Source organism: Panulirus ornatus, chromosome 14 (assembly GCF_036320965.1).
Source record: "Panulirus ornatus isolate Po-2019 chromosome 14, ASM3632096v1, whole genome shotgun sequence".
Taxonomy (NCBI): Eukaryota; Metazoa; Arthropoda; class Malacostraca; order Decapoda; family Palinuridae; genus Panulirus; species Panulirus ornatus.
In genome coordinates this window covers 10,726,037-10,744,358 of record NC_092237.1, presented here as the reverse complement: position 1 = coordinate 10,744,358, position 18,322 = coordinate 10,726,037, and the positions used below count along the sequence as shown (strand labels likewise).

Below are 18,322 nucleotides of genomic sequence, written 5' to 3'. Positions count from 1 at the left end.
CGCCAGCAGGAGCCTCCCACACTCACCGGTAGATCTTCACTCGCTTCCTATTGTGAGGTGTTAGGCTCACAGCCCCTGCACCTCACGACTTAGGGCGTCCAGCACCAGCCCCCTCCTCCTCCTCCTCCTCCTCACGTGAGCCTGTCGTCGTTAGGTCAGCGTCGGATGAGGCGTACTAACTTGCGCTTGTTAGGTACGACGGAGCAAGCGATCACTTGGGGACGATCGGTTCTCACCACACCGCAGGGATATCAAACGTGTCTGAAGTTGGCACCAGTATGGGTTGCTTGTGCCACAGTGACCGTTTCTCCACAATACCTCATTCACGGAGCAGTTTACGGTCCCGGCTGAAGGGAGGAGTGAGGCCGAGTCAGGTGAGAGCAGGAAGCCTCAGGGGCCGGAGGACATTAAAGTCAGAGGCGCGTGATTTGTTGCCCCACCTCCTCAACAGGCCTTACTGTAGAGGATCATCTTCCAGAGATGAATAACATGCATTGCCCAGGAGGCAACAGCTGGTGCATCGGAGGTATGAACGCTACTGTCTCACGCCCTGAAGCCCCACGGGTGTAAGACTTTTCCCCCTGCTCGTACAGTACGCTTCAGAGAGGTAATGACACACCACTTCTTTTGAGAAGGGCTTCAGGTGTTCCGGGTGTGCTCCCTGGAATTGGTCGCCAGGTCGCTTCCGACCTCTTGAGGTACTACGTCTCCCCGTGCGCGGTACACCCGCCTCGGCCATGGCGTCAGCCTCTCTCACAACACTCTTGACAGGGGGAGGAAAAAAAAAAAAAGTTGAGGAAGCAAAGTAGAGCTAAGAGCAACAGCAGCAGTAGCAGCGACCGGAGGCCACAGGCGCGCTGTGGTGGTCACCACCCGGGTCACATATTGTGTCTTCCCCCACCATTGTAGTGCCGTCCGCTGGCCCCTCCGGCAGACCGGCCACCTACACCACATGATCATCACACTTGTATAGCCATCTTACGTTGACAACCTTATTGTCAAGTATGCAGAAGGGCGAGGAGTGTGGCTGTGATGCTCGTGTTCTTGCCCCGTGTTCCCGAGGCAGTCATACGCCATGAAAAATGTGTCTTACCCCTCGTACATATCCCGCTGCTAATTTTAGCACACTATTATCTTAGCTGAAAGATGAAAACTTACCTGCTTTCTCAATACATCGTAATTTATTAAGATCCAGCGCGTGTCCCGGTCTTTGCCTTTTAGATCATTACTTTTTCTGTCCACAAAATAATCTTGAAGTTCTCTTAAGGCCACACCCATCATACTTTCCGTTTCTTCACCTTTCAAGATGTTTTGCGCGTCGGATCTTAGTACCACTTGTTTTTCGTGCCGTCACTGGCTGGCATTGCTTCGCCTCTTGTCCCTGAGCGGGTAGAACGAGTCGCATGTGGACGCGTAGAGCAGACTGACAGCCCGGATCGAGATGCGGAACCCTCTCTCACGCCCACATGTCCATATTTGTCCCGCGATCTGTCGTGTGTGTTGGTACTGTTGTGCCAGCATCAGGCCTCAATGTCCTGGAGGATACGACTCTTCCATGATGAGGAAGTAGAAGGCAGCATCGAGGAACGTGACCGTGAGAAACTAGTTGGCTTGAAGCCTAGGACGGGTCACTGGAGGAAAACTGGACCCTTGCTGGGAGTGTGGGGATGGTGTGGGGAGAGATCCTTGGGTGGGGTTAGGATGGTGTGGGGAGAGGTCCTGGGAGATAGGATGGTATGAGGAGGAGTTCTGGAGAGTTGGGATAGGGTTGAGGAGGGGTTGTGATGGTGTGGGGAGTTAGGGTGGTGTGCAGAGAGAGGTGGCTCTGGTGAGTTAGGGTGGTGTGGGAAGGAGCCTTAGGGAGTAGGGTAGGTGTGTTGGTGTAAGAAAAGGGTCCAGGGAAGGAGGGTAGTTAGGATGGCGTAAGGAGGAGGAGGTCTGAGGAGTAGGGTAGGTGGGGTGATAGACAGGAGAGCTGTGGACGAGGGAAGGTAGGGTGGTTACATTATGGACTTTGGGAGTAGGTGATCGTTAGGTTGGGGGCCAGAGGGTGTACCCTGGTGGGTGATGGTTCTTACAATGGCGAGTCGGAAGGGGGTGGGTAGGAGGGTGGAATGTCAGGGGAAGCCATGGGAAGAAGAGGGGGCGAGTGGGTGAATGTCAGGAGAAACCATGGGAAGAAATGGGTATTTGCTGGAAGGGTTAAATTTCCAGATAAGAAAATGAGTTGGGTAGGGAATGTGGGAGAGGTCCCTTGGGTGGGATGGTAGGATTGAGAGTTGGGTGGGGGGGGAGGCCCTTGGGAGAAAGGTGGATTCGATTGGGGGAAAGTCTGAGAGATTAGTGTGATGGTGAGTCTGACGTAGGGATGGGGAAGTGGAGTGTGGAGCCAGGGCCAGGAGAGCAGGAATTATTTAGGTGGGAGCGTGTGATGGGGAGGCTTAGGGAGTCACTGTCGCCACAAGATCAGTGATGCAATGGCAGTAAACATCCCAGCAGTAATGATATGTGTGTGTGTGTGTGTGTGTGTGTGTGTGTGTGAGTGCGTACCACCCACACAACACAGCTGCAGGAATTCCTTGCTGTGATAAGAAGTCGACGAGTTGGTGAAAAGCTGTAAATACCTGGAGCCGGTAATGATATGGTATGGAGACTACAGCTTCACCTTCGTAAAATAGGAGGAAGAAAGTGCGAACTGTGACCGAGTGTTTGAATACAATGAAAAATGGCTCATCACGTCCGAGCATTGAAGAAGTATGAGTTAAGTAAGTCATTTGCCAGTGAGAGGCAATGGTGGCCAAGTGGACTCTCTCTCGTGACAAATGACAAGGCTTTCATGGTAGGCAGTGAAGCGGTTACAGCCAGTATGTTAGAAGTAATGATGATGATGTTGAGACACAGCCGACACGATGGCAGTACATGCCGTTGTAGACCTCACCATAGCCTGTGCCTCACCAGTACACGCGAAGAACTGTGTCTCACCAGTACACGCGAAGAACTGTGTCTCACCAGTACACGCGAAGAACTGTGTCTCACCAGTACACGCGAAGAACTGTGTCTCACCAGTACACGCGAAGAACTGTGTCTCACCAGTACACGCGAAGAACTGTGTCTCACCAGTACACGGAAGAACTGTGTCTCTCACCAGTACACGGGAAGAACTGTCTCTCACCAGTACACGGGAAGAACTGTCTCTCTCCCCAGTACATGCGAGGAACTACCCCTCTGGCACAACAGTGAGGACCTGCGCGTTTGACGTTCGCATGTGGTTGTGTTAAACGCTGAGCAACAAATGTAAACTTAAACACGTCAACAGAAATGATTGTACAGTATTAACGAAGGTCAACGAGTGGTTTTGTGCTGGGCAAAAGTATACAGACGCACCTGTATGCCACCATAAGAACTCGTATTAAAAACACTGAGGCAAGGAGAGGGAATGGTGTACGGTAGTTATCACCTTGGCTAAGGCATTTGGCAAGGTAGACTGCAGACCTCTGGCTTGAAGCCGTGAAACACAGGCTGTGAAAGTAAGATGAACCAAGGAATTTTTGACTTGAATGTGGTAGCGATCGAGACTGTTGCAGTGAGGCCTTTGTATCAGGGCTGCCACCAAGACCTGTATTAGCTTCAAGTATCAGTGATATACAGACGAAGATGAGGAAAAGCTGTTGGTAAGACCGTGTGCATATGACAGTGTAACATGATAAGATAAAGAAGATAACGGTTAAGGGTACAAGAGGCCAACGAGATAAGAAATTGGCAGTACAAGAGAAAGTGAAGGATCTTGGAGTAATCACATATGAAGATCTGGAACGTGGAGCCACACTGTTAAAAACTAGTTCGGGCGAGTCACTGTCGACCAAAGTGGACTATGAAAACGTCCGGTGTATCATGTGTGGGAAGCTGAGGTGAGAAGCTGCAGCTTGGTTTACTTACGTCACCAGCGAAAAACAAACTGAAATCGATGAAGTGGAGGAGATCCAGAAACACCTCACCAACACTCGGATGCAATACATGGAACACATGGACAGCTCTTAAAGGTCGAGGAACCTGGATCTGTCCCCTCTTCGGTGAGGATGAGGAACACGTATGATAATGTGTGCATAGCCACAAATACAGGGACACAAAGAAAGCTGACACATAGCCACAAATACAGGGACACAAAGAAAGCTGACACATAGCCACAAATACAGGGACACAAAGAAAGCTGACACATAGCCACAAATACAGGGACACAAAGAAAGCTGACACATAGCCACAAATACAGGGACACAAAGAAAGCTGACACATAGCCACAAATACAGGGACACAAAGAAAGCTGACACATAGCCACAAATACAGGGGCACAAAGAAAGCTGACACATAGCCACAAATACAGGGACACAAAGAAAGCTGACACATAGCCACAAATACAGGGACACAAAGAAAGCTGACACATAGCCACAAATACAGGGACGCAAAGAAAGCTGATACATAGCCACAAATACAGGGACACAAAGAAAGCTGACACATAGCAACAAATACAGGGACACAAAGAAAGCTGACACATAGCCACAAATACAGGGACACAAAGAAAGCTGACACATAGCCACAAATACAGGGACACAAAGAAAGCTGACACATAGCAACAAATACAGGGACACAAAGAAAGCTAAATGGCATTGAACCCCTCGCGACAAGGACAGTTTTAATTTGCAAGAATATCTTGGTCTGCATCAAAGGGATCATTAGAGTGTCTAGCAAACAGATGTGAAGATTACTCCATGCTCTGCCCAGCGAAATGATGCTAACACGGGAAACGGCGATCACTTTGGAAGAATGTTAATGATAGGAACAGTATAATGATAATGATAGTAACATTATAATGATAATGATAGTAACATTATGATAATCATGATAGCGATGATAATGATAAACGTACGAGGAGTAAAGAGACCTTTACTAGAAAACTAGATTGGTGGGTATTTATTGTCTGTGGTCCGTCCAAGATTGATAGCTTTGCAGTGTGTGTGTGTGTGTGCGTGTGTGTGTGTGTGGAAGCAGAAGGCAACATCATTTATCAAACAAGCGGCGCCTGCCGTGAGCACTACTCGCTGGCGCTGCCTCTTGGAGTGAGTCTCATTATAGGTGATCAAGCGTAGGTCTCTCTCTCTCTCTCTCTCTCTCTCTCTCTCTCTCTCTCTCTCTCTCTCTCTCTCTCTCTCTCTCTCTCTCTCTCTCTCTCTCTCTCTCTCTCTCTCTCTCTCTCTCTCTCTCTCTCTCTCTCTCTCTAATCGAATCGAATCGGCCAGTTTTTACTTGCTGATTTTTTTTTCTCTTCGTTTTTCTACTTTTTATATATGTTAAAGTCCTTCTTAAGCTTCAGGAACTGAGTCCACAAGTTACATGTTACGTTAGCACGGTGGGTGGATGGCTGGGGGAGGTGGATTATTTAGGTGCCTGTTGTGTATGCCGATTGAAAAGTTGGGTTAACCCCTGTGGTCACTGGTCAAGCTTTCCTTAAGCCATTGATGTTCATACTTAAACACAGTCGTGTCTCGAGAGTGGTAACGAGATTACTCCCCCATACATCACAGTCTGTTGTAGGATGTTGGTGACCTTCCCATACATCGCAGTCACTACTGTAGGATGTTGGTGACCTTCCCATACATCGCAGTCACTACTGTAGGATGTTGGTGACCTTCCCATACATCGCAGTCACTACTGTAGGATGTTGGTGACCTTCCCATACATCGCAGTCACTACTGTAGGATGTTGGTGACCTTCCCATACATCGCAGTCACTACTGTAGGATGTTGGTGACCTTCCCATACATCGCAGTCACTACTGTAGGATGTTGGTGACCTTCCCATACATCGCAGTCACTACTGTAGGATGTTGGTGACCTTCCCATACATCGCAGTCACTACTGTAGGATGTTGGTGACCCTCCCATACATCGCAGTCACTATTGTAGGATGCTGGTGACCTAGCCCAATTGAGGTAGGTCATTGGGACTGGAAACATTTCGAAGTTCATAAAGTCAACACATCGACCAATTCACTCCTTTCATCCTTGAACAGCTCGGATGTGATACGGTGTTTGCCAGCAGGGACGAGGCTAGCGGCGTGGCGTGGGCTCCGTGCAACTCGTCAATATCATTCACTCCCACTATGAACAAAAACAACAAAAGCTTTGCAGTTTGTCCTCTTCGACTCACGGTGACCTGTTGTAGTGTACGCATGACACTGAGACACACACACTGTCCACCTTCGAACTCTTGATGTGATCCTCTCTGGCTTTACGACTGTTCTTCAGTGGTGTCTACTAGAAGCTCTTCTCCTTCAACTGTTCTCCCTCTTCATGAGGCCTTTGATGACATGCCTACGATATCTTCACCACTGACCTGTTGGCTCCTCGCCGCCTCCAGCACCCGCCTTCTTCTGACGAGTATTCAACTGCACCGTCCTTTTGCACAGATCTCCGTGAAGACCTTAGCCGTCGAGGAGGCACTGGAACACCTTAGCATACTTGTAATATTGAACATTATGATGAGTTTCCAGGAACACTGGTGTTGGAGGACCGCAATTGTACCAGGCAGTGTGGTATTGTGGTAGCCGGCACACGCCTGGATGATACCCATGTCTGGCAAGTCAGAGAACATATCAAGGTGGAGCTCTGCTCCCCACCCTGATGCACACCAGCTCAACACGGTGGTGGTGCTGAACGCCGTAAAGACAGTGATTTTATGATTATTTTTGACACGCCAGGGCCTGAGGGATGGCGGAGACCTTTTAAAATACTCTCTGTTTCCAGGTTTGGCTCTGTCCTAAGCCGCCAGGTTATCATTGTGAACATATCGCGGAACTAACTAACGCCGTCTCTTCTTTTTTTTACTGTCTCGCCCAGTTAGATAGTAACTCATTCACTGTTTATCCTGGATTATTACCTGTATATAAGCTATAGTTTACACTGCGAATGTACTCTGATCTTCACTCTTGTTGCCGGTGCAAGTATCACTCATCCCGTGTTGACACCAGATGAGGACCCTCTGGTTTATCTCATGACGGTTTACAGCTGTAGCTGCGGCTCATGGTTTTACCTGCACCTCTTGTGTTACTCGACTGTGGCCGGTATGTATCACAAGCTCGCCTTCATCCACATCCTGTTATGTGACCTTGGGTTCAGAGTGACACAGGGAGATAATCTGTCATTTTATACATAGACAACTTAAACCCCCTCCAGTATCAGTCCCTTTCACGTGTTCTCCTGGGGGAAGAGCCCCAGGTTATGAAGTGGGTGAGGTTTTTCCACCCACTACACCGCGGCACACCCTTTTTTTTTTCCACCCACAAGTGGTTGGATCCACACCCTGGAGCAGTTCCCTACACCCGTCAGTGGGTGGGGCCAAACCTTGTAGTAGTTCCCTACACCCGTCAGTGGGTGGGGCCACACCTTGCAGTAGTTCCCTACACCCGTCAGTGGGTGTGGCCGCTCCTTGTAGTAGTTCCCTACACCCGTCAGTGGGTGTGGCCGCTCCTTGCAGTAGTTCCCTACACCCGTCAGTGGGTGTGGCCGCTCCTTGTAGTAGTTCCCTACACCCGTCAGTGGGTGTGGCCGCTCCTTGTAGTAGTTCCCAGACGCCAGACCTTGGTGGTGGTGGTCACAAGAGAAAGTGTTTACAGGACATGCTGGTTGCTGCACGTGACGCACGCTTGATACACTGATGTACGCATGGTTGTACCTCCGCACGTGCGTGATGTACGTACCCTAGTGCCTCCAAACAGTGCACACGTACATGCACACACACACCCCAGCAGTATGTGTAGTTTTCACAAAACGTGTTTGACAGACTCAAATTAACACTAGTTGAATGGACATGCCGATGGTGTCTCCCATGTGCTCCCAAATGCGAGGTATCGGCAGCCAGGAACAGACGAAGAAGGCCACCTTTACTCGCATCCAATCTCTAGGTGTCATGTGTAATGCACCGACACCACAGCTCCCTATCCACAACCAGGCCCCACAGACCGTCCTGTGGATTACTCCGGACGCTACGCATACCCTGGTTCAGTCGACTGACAGCACGTCGACCTCTGTTCCATTTCACTCTATCTCGTACACGCCTTACACCCTTTAGCATGTTCAGGCCTCGATCACTCAAGATCTTATTCAATCCGTCCGTCCATCTCCAATTTGGTCTCCTCGTTCTCCCTGAACCCTCTACTTTGTCAATCTCTCTTCACTCGTTCTCTCCATATGTCCAGACCATTTCAACACACCCTCCTCTGTTCTCCCAACCACAATCTATGTTTACTACCTCACCTCTCACTTAATCTTTCATTGCTTACTCGATCAAACCACCTCATGACACATATTCTCCTCAAACATTTCATATTCATCGCATCCACCCTCCTCTGCATATATATATATATATATATATATATATATATATATATATATATATATATATATATATATATATATATATACACACACACACACACACTTTAGTGGGTCTTTTGGTGTACGGAGATGCTGTATACGACAGCGTGATGTGCTGTGTCAGACGCAGGAACGGTTTTGCGTGGGATACGAAAGCTTAGTAATTTACCTTCTTAAAGGTCGACGTTGCTCGGGCAGAACTGTGCCCCAGCAGTCTTGGCCAGCTGGGATGAAGGGAAGAAAAAAAAAATATGACAAGAAAAAGAATGAAGAGCCATGATTAATTTGAGTTCCCTGGGTTCGTTGCAGACTGAACTGTTACAGGTAGAAAGGTTAGAGGGAGGGAGGGAGGAAGACGTAAGTAGGAAGAGGGAGGGAGCGAGGGAGTTCAACTGCATCTCTCCTCTGAAGGAGGCAATATTGAGGTGTCATAACAGTTAGTCTTCGTGTGGTTGTCTCCGCACACCAACTAAGGGAAGCAGCCGGTAGTCATATCCTGATGACTTCGAAGCGTGTGGTGTTATATCGTTGATGTATATTTATACATTATACCATGGACTTTATCGTGGATAGAATGATGTTCTATGAAGTTTAGTTGAGCCTTATGTGTGGTTGGAGATGTGGAACACAAAGTACGAGTTAATCCATTAGAGAGAGAGAGAGAGAGAGAGAGAGAGAGAGAGAGAGAGAGAGAGAGAGAGAGAGAGATGCAGGCTTGCTATTCTTGGATTCAGTTGTGGCATTGACGACTGTCTTGGAAATTGGCTGTTTTGAGCGAGAGGAAGTAAATCAGGAATGACTAATGTCGAGCTGAACAAAAACTTTCACATCTGTACACTCATGACCAACACACACACACACACACACACACACACACACCTCCTGCCAGGCTGGTGGCGGCACAAAAAGCCGTTGTTAGAGAAGCTGTGGTACTTGATACCTGAACCTTTACCATTCAGGAAACTGCTGCAGGAAAATGTTGAAAATGATATTTGAAATCCTGCCAGCCTGACGAAGGTCGCGCCTCGGAAGTCTCATTATAGTCACTCAAATATTGAGGGGGGAATGTCTGGAATGACGGTCGAAAACCTCGAATAATAAAGCAGTGGAATGAGTCATGTTTGCGACAATTCATCCCCTCGACATTGTATGTTCACGATCAGTCCTTAATACACGACGCACTTCAGCCACTAATTGACCGGAAGCCCCCCCGCGGTGTGTGATGGGTTTACTAATTGACCGGAAACCACCCCGCGGTGTGTGATGGGTTTACTAATTGACCGGAAACCACCCCGCGGTATGTGATGGGTTTACTAATTGACCGGAAACCACCCCGCGGTATGTGATGGGTTTACTAATTGACCGGAAACCACCCCGCGGTGTGTGATGGGTTTACCAGTTGACCGGAAACCCCCGAGGTGTGTGATGGGTTTACCAGTTGACCCAAAACCCCCGGGGTGTAATGGGTTTACCAATTGACCGAACCCCCGCGGTGTGACCCCCCGCGGTGTGTGATGGGTTTACCAATTGACCCAAAACCCCCGGGGTGTGATGGGTTTACCAATTGACCGGAAACCCCCGCGGTGTGGGATGGGTTTACCAATTGACCGGAAACCCCCGCGGTATGGGATGGGTTTACCAGGTGTGGTGAGTTTGTTCAGTACAGAGCCTGTGTGATTGACTTCTCTCCTTCAGGAAAAGTTATCCACGTCAGAAACTTTTTTCTTGGCTGTGCCGTCAAGTTGTTCCTGGTACGCTGGGTACACACACATCTTGAATCGTACCGCTACAGCCTCCAGGTGATACATTTTAATTAATGCTAATTGGAGACGAAGAATCTCATACGTAAAAAAAAGAAAGAAAAAAAAAAGATACCCTCAGATTCTCCATTAACCTATGAAGTGAAATCGTTGTATTGCTGCTAGGGCTGTGTGGGGTGTGTGAGCTGCTGGGAGGGAGGGAAGCGTTGTCTTGCTTCTGCCATCGCTTCGTTGTCAGTGTGAGGTGGCACCGTTAATGTTTTGTTAACTGTTATGACTTGGATTAATTTGGTGTCCTGGCGTGCTGCTGCTGCTGCCACCATTTTTCTTACGGGTATTTTGTTCGTTTAATTCCACCACTGTAGTTGGCAACATTTCATTTGGTTTGGCCATTATTATCATTTTTTTTTTTTTTTAATATTTTCTTGTTAATAGTTTTGGCACGAGCATTATTTTGATGCCAGTAGTGTTGTGCGCCAACCATTGTTGTGGTGCTGTCACCGCTGAGGTGCCGCTAGGATCGTCACGTCAGGAGCTTTCGTGGGTTTTGGGCTGATGGTGTGGGTACCGTGAGTGTTGCGCTCCTGCGAATGTTGCAGTACCAAGTGGTAGCACGTGTCACGCGCCGCCCGTGAACCAGGTGATGTAATTAACCTGGTGTATTGCTGTCTGTAGGCACTAGAGCGCCATCACCCTTGGGCGTCTATCGCTGCACGCATCACGAGCCCATTGGCATGAGGCGGTATCTATGATCACCGTAGATGGGGAGTGAGGTGGTGGGTGTGTGGGGGTGATGAGGCTGGAACTAGGTGGACTGTCCGGGCGGCGGCAGGTGAGGTGCAAGGCCTGGGGAGCTGCACGGGCTCTGTAGGAAAGCTAAGAGTGCTGCTGGTGGGCCGAGTCGTCCTTGGCGGTGGTGACGGTGCTCCAGCTGCGGGTAGTGAGGGCCATCGCCGCCTCCTCGTGGCTCAGTCGTCGCCCCACGGCCCAACAGAAGTGTCGTGCCCTCCGCCGCTCCTGACGCCCGCGCCCAGCCTTCTCCCTTGGTGTCTGCCCAACTCGTGTTACCCAGCTGGGTAGTAATCCTGTATAGGTCTGCCGATTGCGTTTGTCCTGGGGTGTCCTCTTGTCTCAGGATAGTCGCCGGCGCTGTGTCTTGGGGCGTCCTCACACCTGCTGTACTTTCGTCGCTGGGGCTTCCTTGCCGGGGAAGCAGCCGCTGCAGGTGTGACAGTAACGGAGGTGGTCAAGACAGTCTTTTGGCCTGGGACCTGAAACTGACAACTAGACCACGAGTGGCACATCAATAGTACAGCCTGCCTTCCCTCCCGCCTTTCCACCAAGACCCAACTATCATCAGTTGAGGGTCATTGACAGCACCTCCCACATTATTAGTTCTGACTAATTAGTGATTAGGATTATTAATTACCTGACCCTCTCCCCCTTGTGCTTGCCTGATCGTAGCCACGTAGCTGTCACCTTCCGTTTACCAGGAAGAGTCTTTTAAGTCATCAGCAGTGTGCCAGAACCTTTTTTTTTTTAAGTTCATCCGTTGGGATCTGTGGCGGTGAAGGCAGGTGTCGTACCATTTGTGATCGCCGTGGGTTTTACCGTCAGGGTCACCCTTGTTGTAGCACTCGAACGGCCCGGCCAGAGTCGTCATCATGTGGCTGTATATGAACCGTGTCAACCTTGACACCCTCAACAAGAACCAGATTGTTTACATCGGTGACGAACTGAGTCAGGACAACGACGAAGTGTAAGTAGCGCTCCTGCTTGTGGTGATGGGTCGTGGCGAGCCCACCTGGTGGTATGGTGGGTCATGGTGAACCCACCTGTTGGTATGGTGGGTCATGGTGAGACCACCTGGTGGTATGTGGTGGGTTACAGGGTGTTCCCTTGGTGGTGTGGTAGGTTATAGTGGGTTCCCTTGGTGGTGTGGTAGGTTATAGTGGGTTCCCTTGGTGGTGTGGTGGGGTGTAGTGGCATCCCTGGTGGTGTGGTGGGGTAAAGGGTTTGCTCGGTTATGTGGTGGGTTATAGTGTGTCCCTTCGTGGTATGGTGGGTTAAAGTGTGTCCCTTGGTGGTATGGTGGGTTACAGTGTGCCCATTGGTGATATGGTGTGGTGAGTTATAATGGCGAGTCCCAGATGGTGTGGTGAGTTATAATAGCAAGTCCCAGATGGTGTGGTGAGTTATAATAGCAAGTCCCAGATGGTGTGATGAGTTATAATGGCGAGTCCCAGATGGTGTGGTGAGTTATAATAGCAAGTCCCAGATGGTGTGGTGAGTTATAATACCAAGTCCCAGATGGTGTGGTGAGTTATAATAGCAAGTCCCAGAGGGTGTGGTGAGTTATAATACCAAGTCCCAGAGGGTGTGGTGAGTTATAATACCAAGTCCCAGATGGTGTGGTGAGTTATAATAGCAAGTCCCAGAGGGTGTGGTGAGTTATAATAGCAAGTCCCAGAGGGTGTGGTGAGTTATAATAGCAAGTCCCAAATGGTGTGGCGAGTGAGACACGGGTGTAGGCAAGTGGCAGTTCTGGGGTGAAGTATCTTGGGGTGTGAGTATGATGTGCGTGTTAGTGTGCGTGTGTCTGTGTGTGCTTGTGGGATGGGAGGGACTGAGACAGCAGCTTATGCCTGTCACACAAAGCTCATCAACCATCACTTTCCTGTGCACATCCCAACAGAACATTATCATTCCGATCATTTGTCACTCTTGAACTTTTTTGTTCATTCTGTGTATGTGGTTGTTTGTCTTTTTGTTCCACTCTGTGTATGTGGTTGTTTGTCTTTTTGTTCCACTCTGTGTATTTGGTTGTTTGTCTTTTCGTTCCCTCTGTGTATGTGGTTGTTTGTCTTTTCTTTCCCTCTGTGTATGTGGTTGTTTGTCTTTTTGTTCACTCTTTGTATGTGGTTGTTTGTCTTTTTGTTCACTCTGTGTATGTGGTTGTTTGTCTTTTTGTTCCCTCTGTGTATGTGGTTGTTTGTCTTTTTGTTCACTGTGTATGTGGTTGTTTGGCTTTTTGTTCATTCTGTGTATGTGGTTGTTTGTCTTTTCTTTCCCTCTGTGTATGTGGTTTGTCTTTTTGTTCACTCTGTGTATGTGGTTGTTTGTCTTTTTGTTCACTGTGTATGTGGTTGTTTGTCTTTTTGTTCACTGTGTATGTGGTTGTTTGGCTTTTTGTTCATTCTGTGTATGTGGTTGTTTGTCTTTTTGTTCACTGTGTATGTGGTTGTTTGTCTTTTTGTTCATTCTGTGTATGTGGTTGTTTGTCTTTTTCTTCACTCTGTGTATGTGGTTGTTTGTCTTTTTGTTCCACTCTGTGTATGTGGTTGTTTGTCTTGTAGTACACTCTGTGTATGTGGTTGTTTGTCTTTTTGTTCACTCTGTGTATGTGGTTGTTTGTCTTGTAGTACACTCTGTGTATGTGGTTGTTTGTCTTTTGTTCACTCTGTGTCTGTGGTTGTTTGTCTTTTTGTTCACTTTGTGTATGTGGTTGTTTGTCTTTTGTTCCACTCTGTGTATGTGGTTGTTTGTCTTTTTGTTCCACTCTGTGTATGTGGTTGTTTGTCTTTTGTTCCACTCTGTGTATGTGGTTGTTTGTCTTTTTGTTCACTGTGTATGTGGTTGTTTGTCTTTTTGTTCATTCTGTGTATGTGGTTGTTTGTCTTTTTCTTCACTTTGTGTATGTGGTTGTTTGTCTTTTTGTTCCACTCTGTGTATGTGGTTGTTTGTCTTTTTGTTCCACTCTGTGTATGTGTTTGTCTTTTTGTTCACTGTGTATGTGGTTGTTTGTCTTTTTGTTCACTGTGTAAGTGGTTGTTTGTCTTTTTGTTCACTCTGTGTATGTGGTTGTTTGTCTTTTCTTTCCCTCTGTGTATGTGGTTTGTCTTTTTGTTCACTCTGTGTATGTGGTTGTTTGTCTTTTTGTTCACTGTGTATGTGGTTGTTTGTCTTTTTGTTCACTGTGTATGTGGTTGTTTGGCTTTTTGTTCATTCTGTGTATGTGGTTGTTTGTCTTTTTGTTCACTGTGTATGTGGTTGTTTGTCTTTTTGTTCATTCTGTGTATGTGGTTGTTTGTCTTTTTCTTCACTCTGTGTATGTGGTTGTTTGTCTTTTTGTTCCACTCTGTGTATGTGGTTGTTTGTCTTGTAGTACACTCTGTGTATGTGGTTGTTTGTCTTTTTGTTCACTCTGTGTATGTGGTTGTTTGTCTTGTAGTACACTCTGTGTATGTGGTTGTTTGTCTTTTGTTCACTCTGTGTCTGTGGTTGTTTGTCTTTTTGTTCACTCTGTGTATGTGGTTGTTTGTCTTTTGTTCCACTCTGTGTATGTGGTTGTTTGTCTTTTTGTTCCACTCTGTGTATGTGGTTGTTTGTCTTTTGTTCCACTCTGTGTATGTGGTTGTTTGTCTTTTTGTTCACTGTGTATGTGGTTGTTTGTCTTTTTGTTCATTCTGTGTATGTGGTTGTTTGTCTTTTTCTTCACTTTGTGTATGTGGTTGTTTGTCTTTTTGTTCCACTCTGTGTATGTGGTTGTTTGTCTTTTTGTTCCACTCTGTGTATGTGTTTGTCTTTTTGTTCACTGTGTATGTGGTTGTTTGTCTTTTTGTTCACTGTGTAAGTGGTTGTTTGTCTTTTTCTTCACACTGTGTCTGGTTGTTTGTCTTTTTGTTCACTGTGTATGTGGTTGTTTGTCTTTTTGTTCCACTCTGTGTATGTGTTTGTTTGTCTTTTTGTTCACTGTGTATGTGGTTGTTTGTCTTTTTGTTCCACTCTGTGTATGTGGTTGTTTGTCTTTTTGTTCACTGTGTATGTGGTTGTTTGTCTTTTTGTTCCACTCTGTGTATGTGTTTGTCTTTTTGTTCACTGTGTATGTGGTTGTTTGTCTTTTTGTTCCACTCTGTGTATGTGGTTGTTTGTCTTTTTGTTCACTCTGTGTATGTGGTTGTTTGTCTTTTTGTTCACTGTGTATGTGGTTGTTTGTCTTTTTGTTCCACTCTGTGTATGTGTTTGTTTGTCTTTTTGTTCACTGTGTATGTGGTTGTTTGTCTTTTTGTTCCACTCTGTGTATGTGGTTGTTTGTCTTTTTGTTCACTCTGTGTATGTGGTTGTTTGTCTTTTTGTTCACTGTGTATGTGGTTGTTTGTCTTTTTGTTCCACTCTGTGTATGTGGTTGTTTGTCTTTTTGTTCACTCTGTGTATGTGGTTGTTTGTCTTTTTGTTCCACTCTGTGTATGTGGTTGTTTGTCTTTTTGTTCACTCTGTGTATGTGGTTGTTTGTCTTTTTGTTCCACTCTGTGTATGTGGTTGTTTGTCTTTTTGTTCACTGTGTATGTGGTTTGTCTTTTTCTTCACACTGTGTCTGGTTGTTTGTCTTTTTGTTCCACTCTGTGTATGTGGTTGTTTGTCTTTTTGTTCCACTCTGTGTATGTGGTTGTTTGTCTTTTTGTTCACTCTGTGTATGTGGTTGTTTGTCTTTTTGTTCCACCCTGTGTATGTGGTTGTTTGTCTTTTTGTTCCACCCTGTGTATGTGGTTGTTTGTCTTTTTGTTCCACCCTGTGTATGTGGTTGTTTTGTCTTTTTGTTCCACTCTGTGGATGTGGTTGTTTATCTTTTTGTCACATGTGTTTGTGTTGACCATGTAACCATGGTCATGGCGTTTGGTGTACAGTGGTAAGTGTTGGTTTCTGCTGGTGTCACTGTTGGCAGGGGAGTGGGAGAAAGATGGTTGGTAATCATGCTTTCATATCTCATGCTGTAGACATTGTAGATTACCTGCATATATTTATCTCTCTTATCTCTAGCTTGGGCACGTCCCGACGGAGTGACTTTGATCGTGTCTCTTTTAAAAGTATTGACCTTTTCACGAAGAACGTCTTTAACGTCAGCATAGTGGCGTAGGCAAACGAATAGATATGTATAAGAACGGTTTCTCGAATTCAAGCGGCCGTTCGGCTTTTGAAAATACACTGCTGAGGCACTGTGTGTGCGCGTGTGTATGTGTGTGTGTATGTGTGTGTGTGTGTGTGTGTGTGTGGTGTGTTTTCCAGTGTTTTTGTTTGCTAACAGTGTGCGGGGACAGCGTGCAAGGTTTGCGTAAAGGTTAAGAGTAATTTTCCCTTTACTGTGAGAGAATCGGTCCTTGGACGAAGTCAACTGGTATGCACTTAAATGGACGGGCAAGGTAATCCTTGGCCAGCTAGCTGTTTGTGAACCATTACACACACACACACACACACACACACACACACACACACACACAAGGTTATTTCACAAGTTTTTCCTGACGGAGGCTGGATGGCTGCTGCTGTGAATTTGATAACCACAGTGGGTAGGAAGTGTCCAACACGCCCTGGATATGTGTGTGTAATTACGTATTCGTCCTGTAAGGGGAGGTTGAGTTCCACGCTTGTTGGGCCCCAGTCTCCATTTGACGACTTTTTAACCCATACGTTGTCTATATGTCACTGTACCCTCGTTCATCGTATTCCGTTCGCCCATCACTGTTATAAGATAATAGTACTTTACACCTTTTTTATTTTACATTTTTCTTACTTAATTTCACCTTCTGTGTTATGGTTGTTCTATCTCTTCACCGTTCGAGGAACTGTTTACTGTCTGCGTCATCAAGTATGGTTTAGAATCTTAAAGGATGTGAACAGGTCACCCTTTACTCTTCTCTTATCCACGGGGGGAAAATTTTGGAACCATAAGCCATTTTCCAGTCACTCAGCTTCCTTAGTTCCGGTACCTTCTTGTCTTACCCTCCTTTGGACCTCCTCTACTAGCTTTATGTGCTCCTGTAAGTGCGGTGACCAAACCTAAGAAGCATAGTCTTGTTTTGGACTTAAGCAAGTTGTGAACAGCTTTCTGAATATTTCCTTATGTATATACTGGAGTGTTATTCTGATATCAGCACACTGTTTGGTTTCCTTTGCGATGCTTCGAGTATTCAACTCCCAAGTCCCACCAGGACATAGATTCCTGCGGATTATATCCCGATAGATAATAGATAATATCCATGTTAACACCTTCTTTCACTGTGTCCAATCCTGTACATTTCCTTGGGTTGAATCTCATTAATCGTTTATCAGGCAAAATCTGGAATCCGTCGAGGTCACCATGTAAGTTGGCGCAATCCTCCTCGCTTTTCGTTTATTTTTACTCGTGATCTTTGCGTCATCTGCAAACGTGTTTAAGTGGGATTCCATACCTTCTAGCGAGTCATCCACGTCGTTCAAAAAGATTTACGTCAGAATAGAATTGTGCGGCATTCCCCTGGTGACCTCCACCGAGGCGTCGTTTAATCCCTAACACTTGAGTCTCTCCCCCTTTTTCCTACCTGAAGATCCAGCATCTTAATCAGCCTCCCAGCGAGCCTTCTCTTTTGCCTTAAACAGAGCTCACTCTCTCGTGGAAATCCAACAGGGTCCTTACACATGATCTCTGTTTTTTTATTTTTTTCCGGTCATTTCTCCCGCTTAAGTACTTTCTTTTCCGCTTGAAGTCATTCATGTGCTTTCTTTGTATTGTATGTGTGTGTGTGTGTGTGTGTGTGTGTGTGTGTGTGTGTGTAAGGCATGCGGGGAACTGGTCGCTGCACTGCTGCTCATTATGTAAGCTTACAGTGAGTAAGAGTGGATATGATTGGAGACTCAATCATCTGGTAAGCAGGTGCACCACCGGTTGTTTGTTCTGTTGTCACCTGAGGGGGGGGAAAACACGACACATGAACACTGCTGACATCACGGATTGACTCAACGTTGCATAATGAACTCGTCATACGTACAAAGGCAGTGGCAACACAAGGATATGGACGAGATGTTCATAGTGTCACTAGGGTTAATGTTCCGGTGACGTACTTTTTATTGTAAAAAGAAAAAAATGTCGGTATGGATTTTTTTTTTTTTCTTCTTATTTTAGCCCAATCTAAGAAGTGAGTTTTTGATTTCCTCCTTAGAAGATCCCTGAGATCAGGCCGTGCAAGGGGGATGAGAGGAAAACAACACCAAGGAACATTGCGTCTGTCAGCTCCCTTACCATGGCACTAATTGCTCGTACGGAACAAAATTATTTACTGCTAGCTCACTCTCTGAGGATAGTGTAGGCCCTGCTGATGCTATTCA

The 18,322-nt window shown here is 46.6% G+C and overlaps 1 protein-coding gene across 3 annotated transcripts in view; it reads left to right on the top strand.

Moving 5' to 3' along the window:
• LOC139753305 (NAD kinase-like) overlaps positions 1-18,322 on the top strand; it is a 266,986-nt gene that overhangs the window by 133,322 nt on the left and 115,342 nt on the right. Inside the window, exon 1 of one of the 3 annotated variants that reach the window (XM_071669607.1) lies at positions 10,960-11,942. The exons of the other annotated variants lie outside the window; for them this stretch is intronic. Within the exon in view, the coding sequence (XP_071525708.1) occupies positions 11,848-11,942 (95 nt within the window). The 5' untranslated portion in view covers positions 10,960-11,847. Of the gene's footprint in view, positions 1-10,959; positions 11,943-18,322 lie in introns of those variants that run through there. 3 annotated transcript variants of the gene reach the window in all.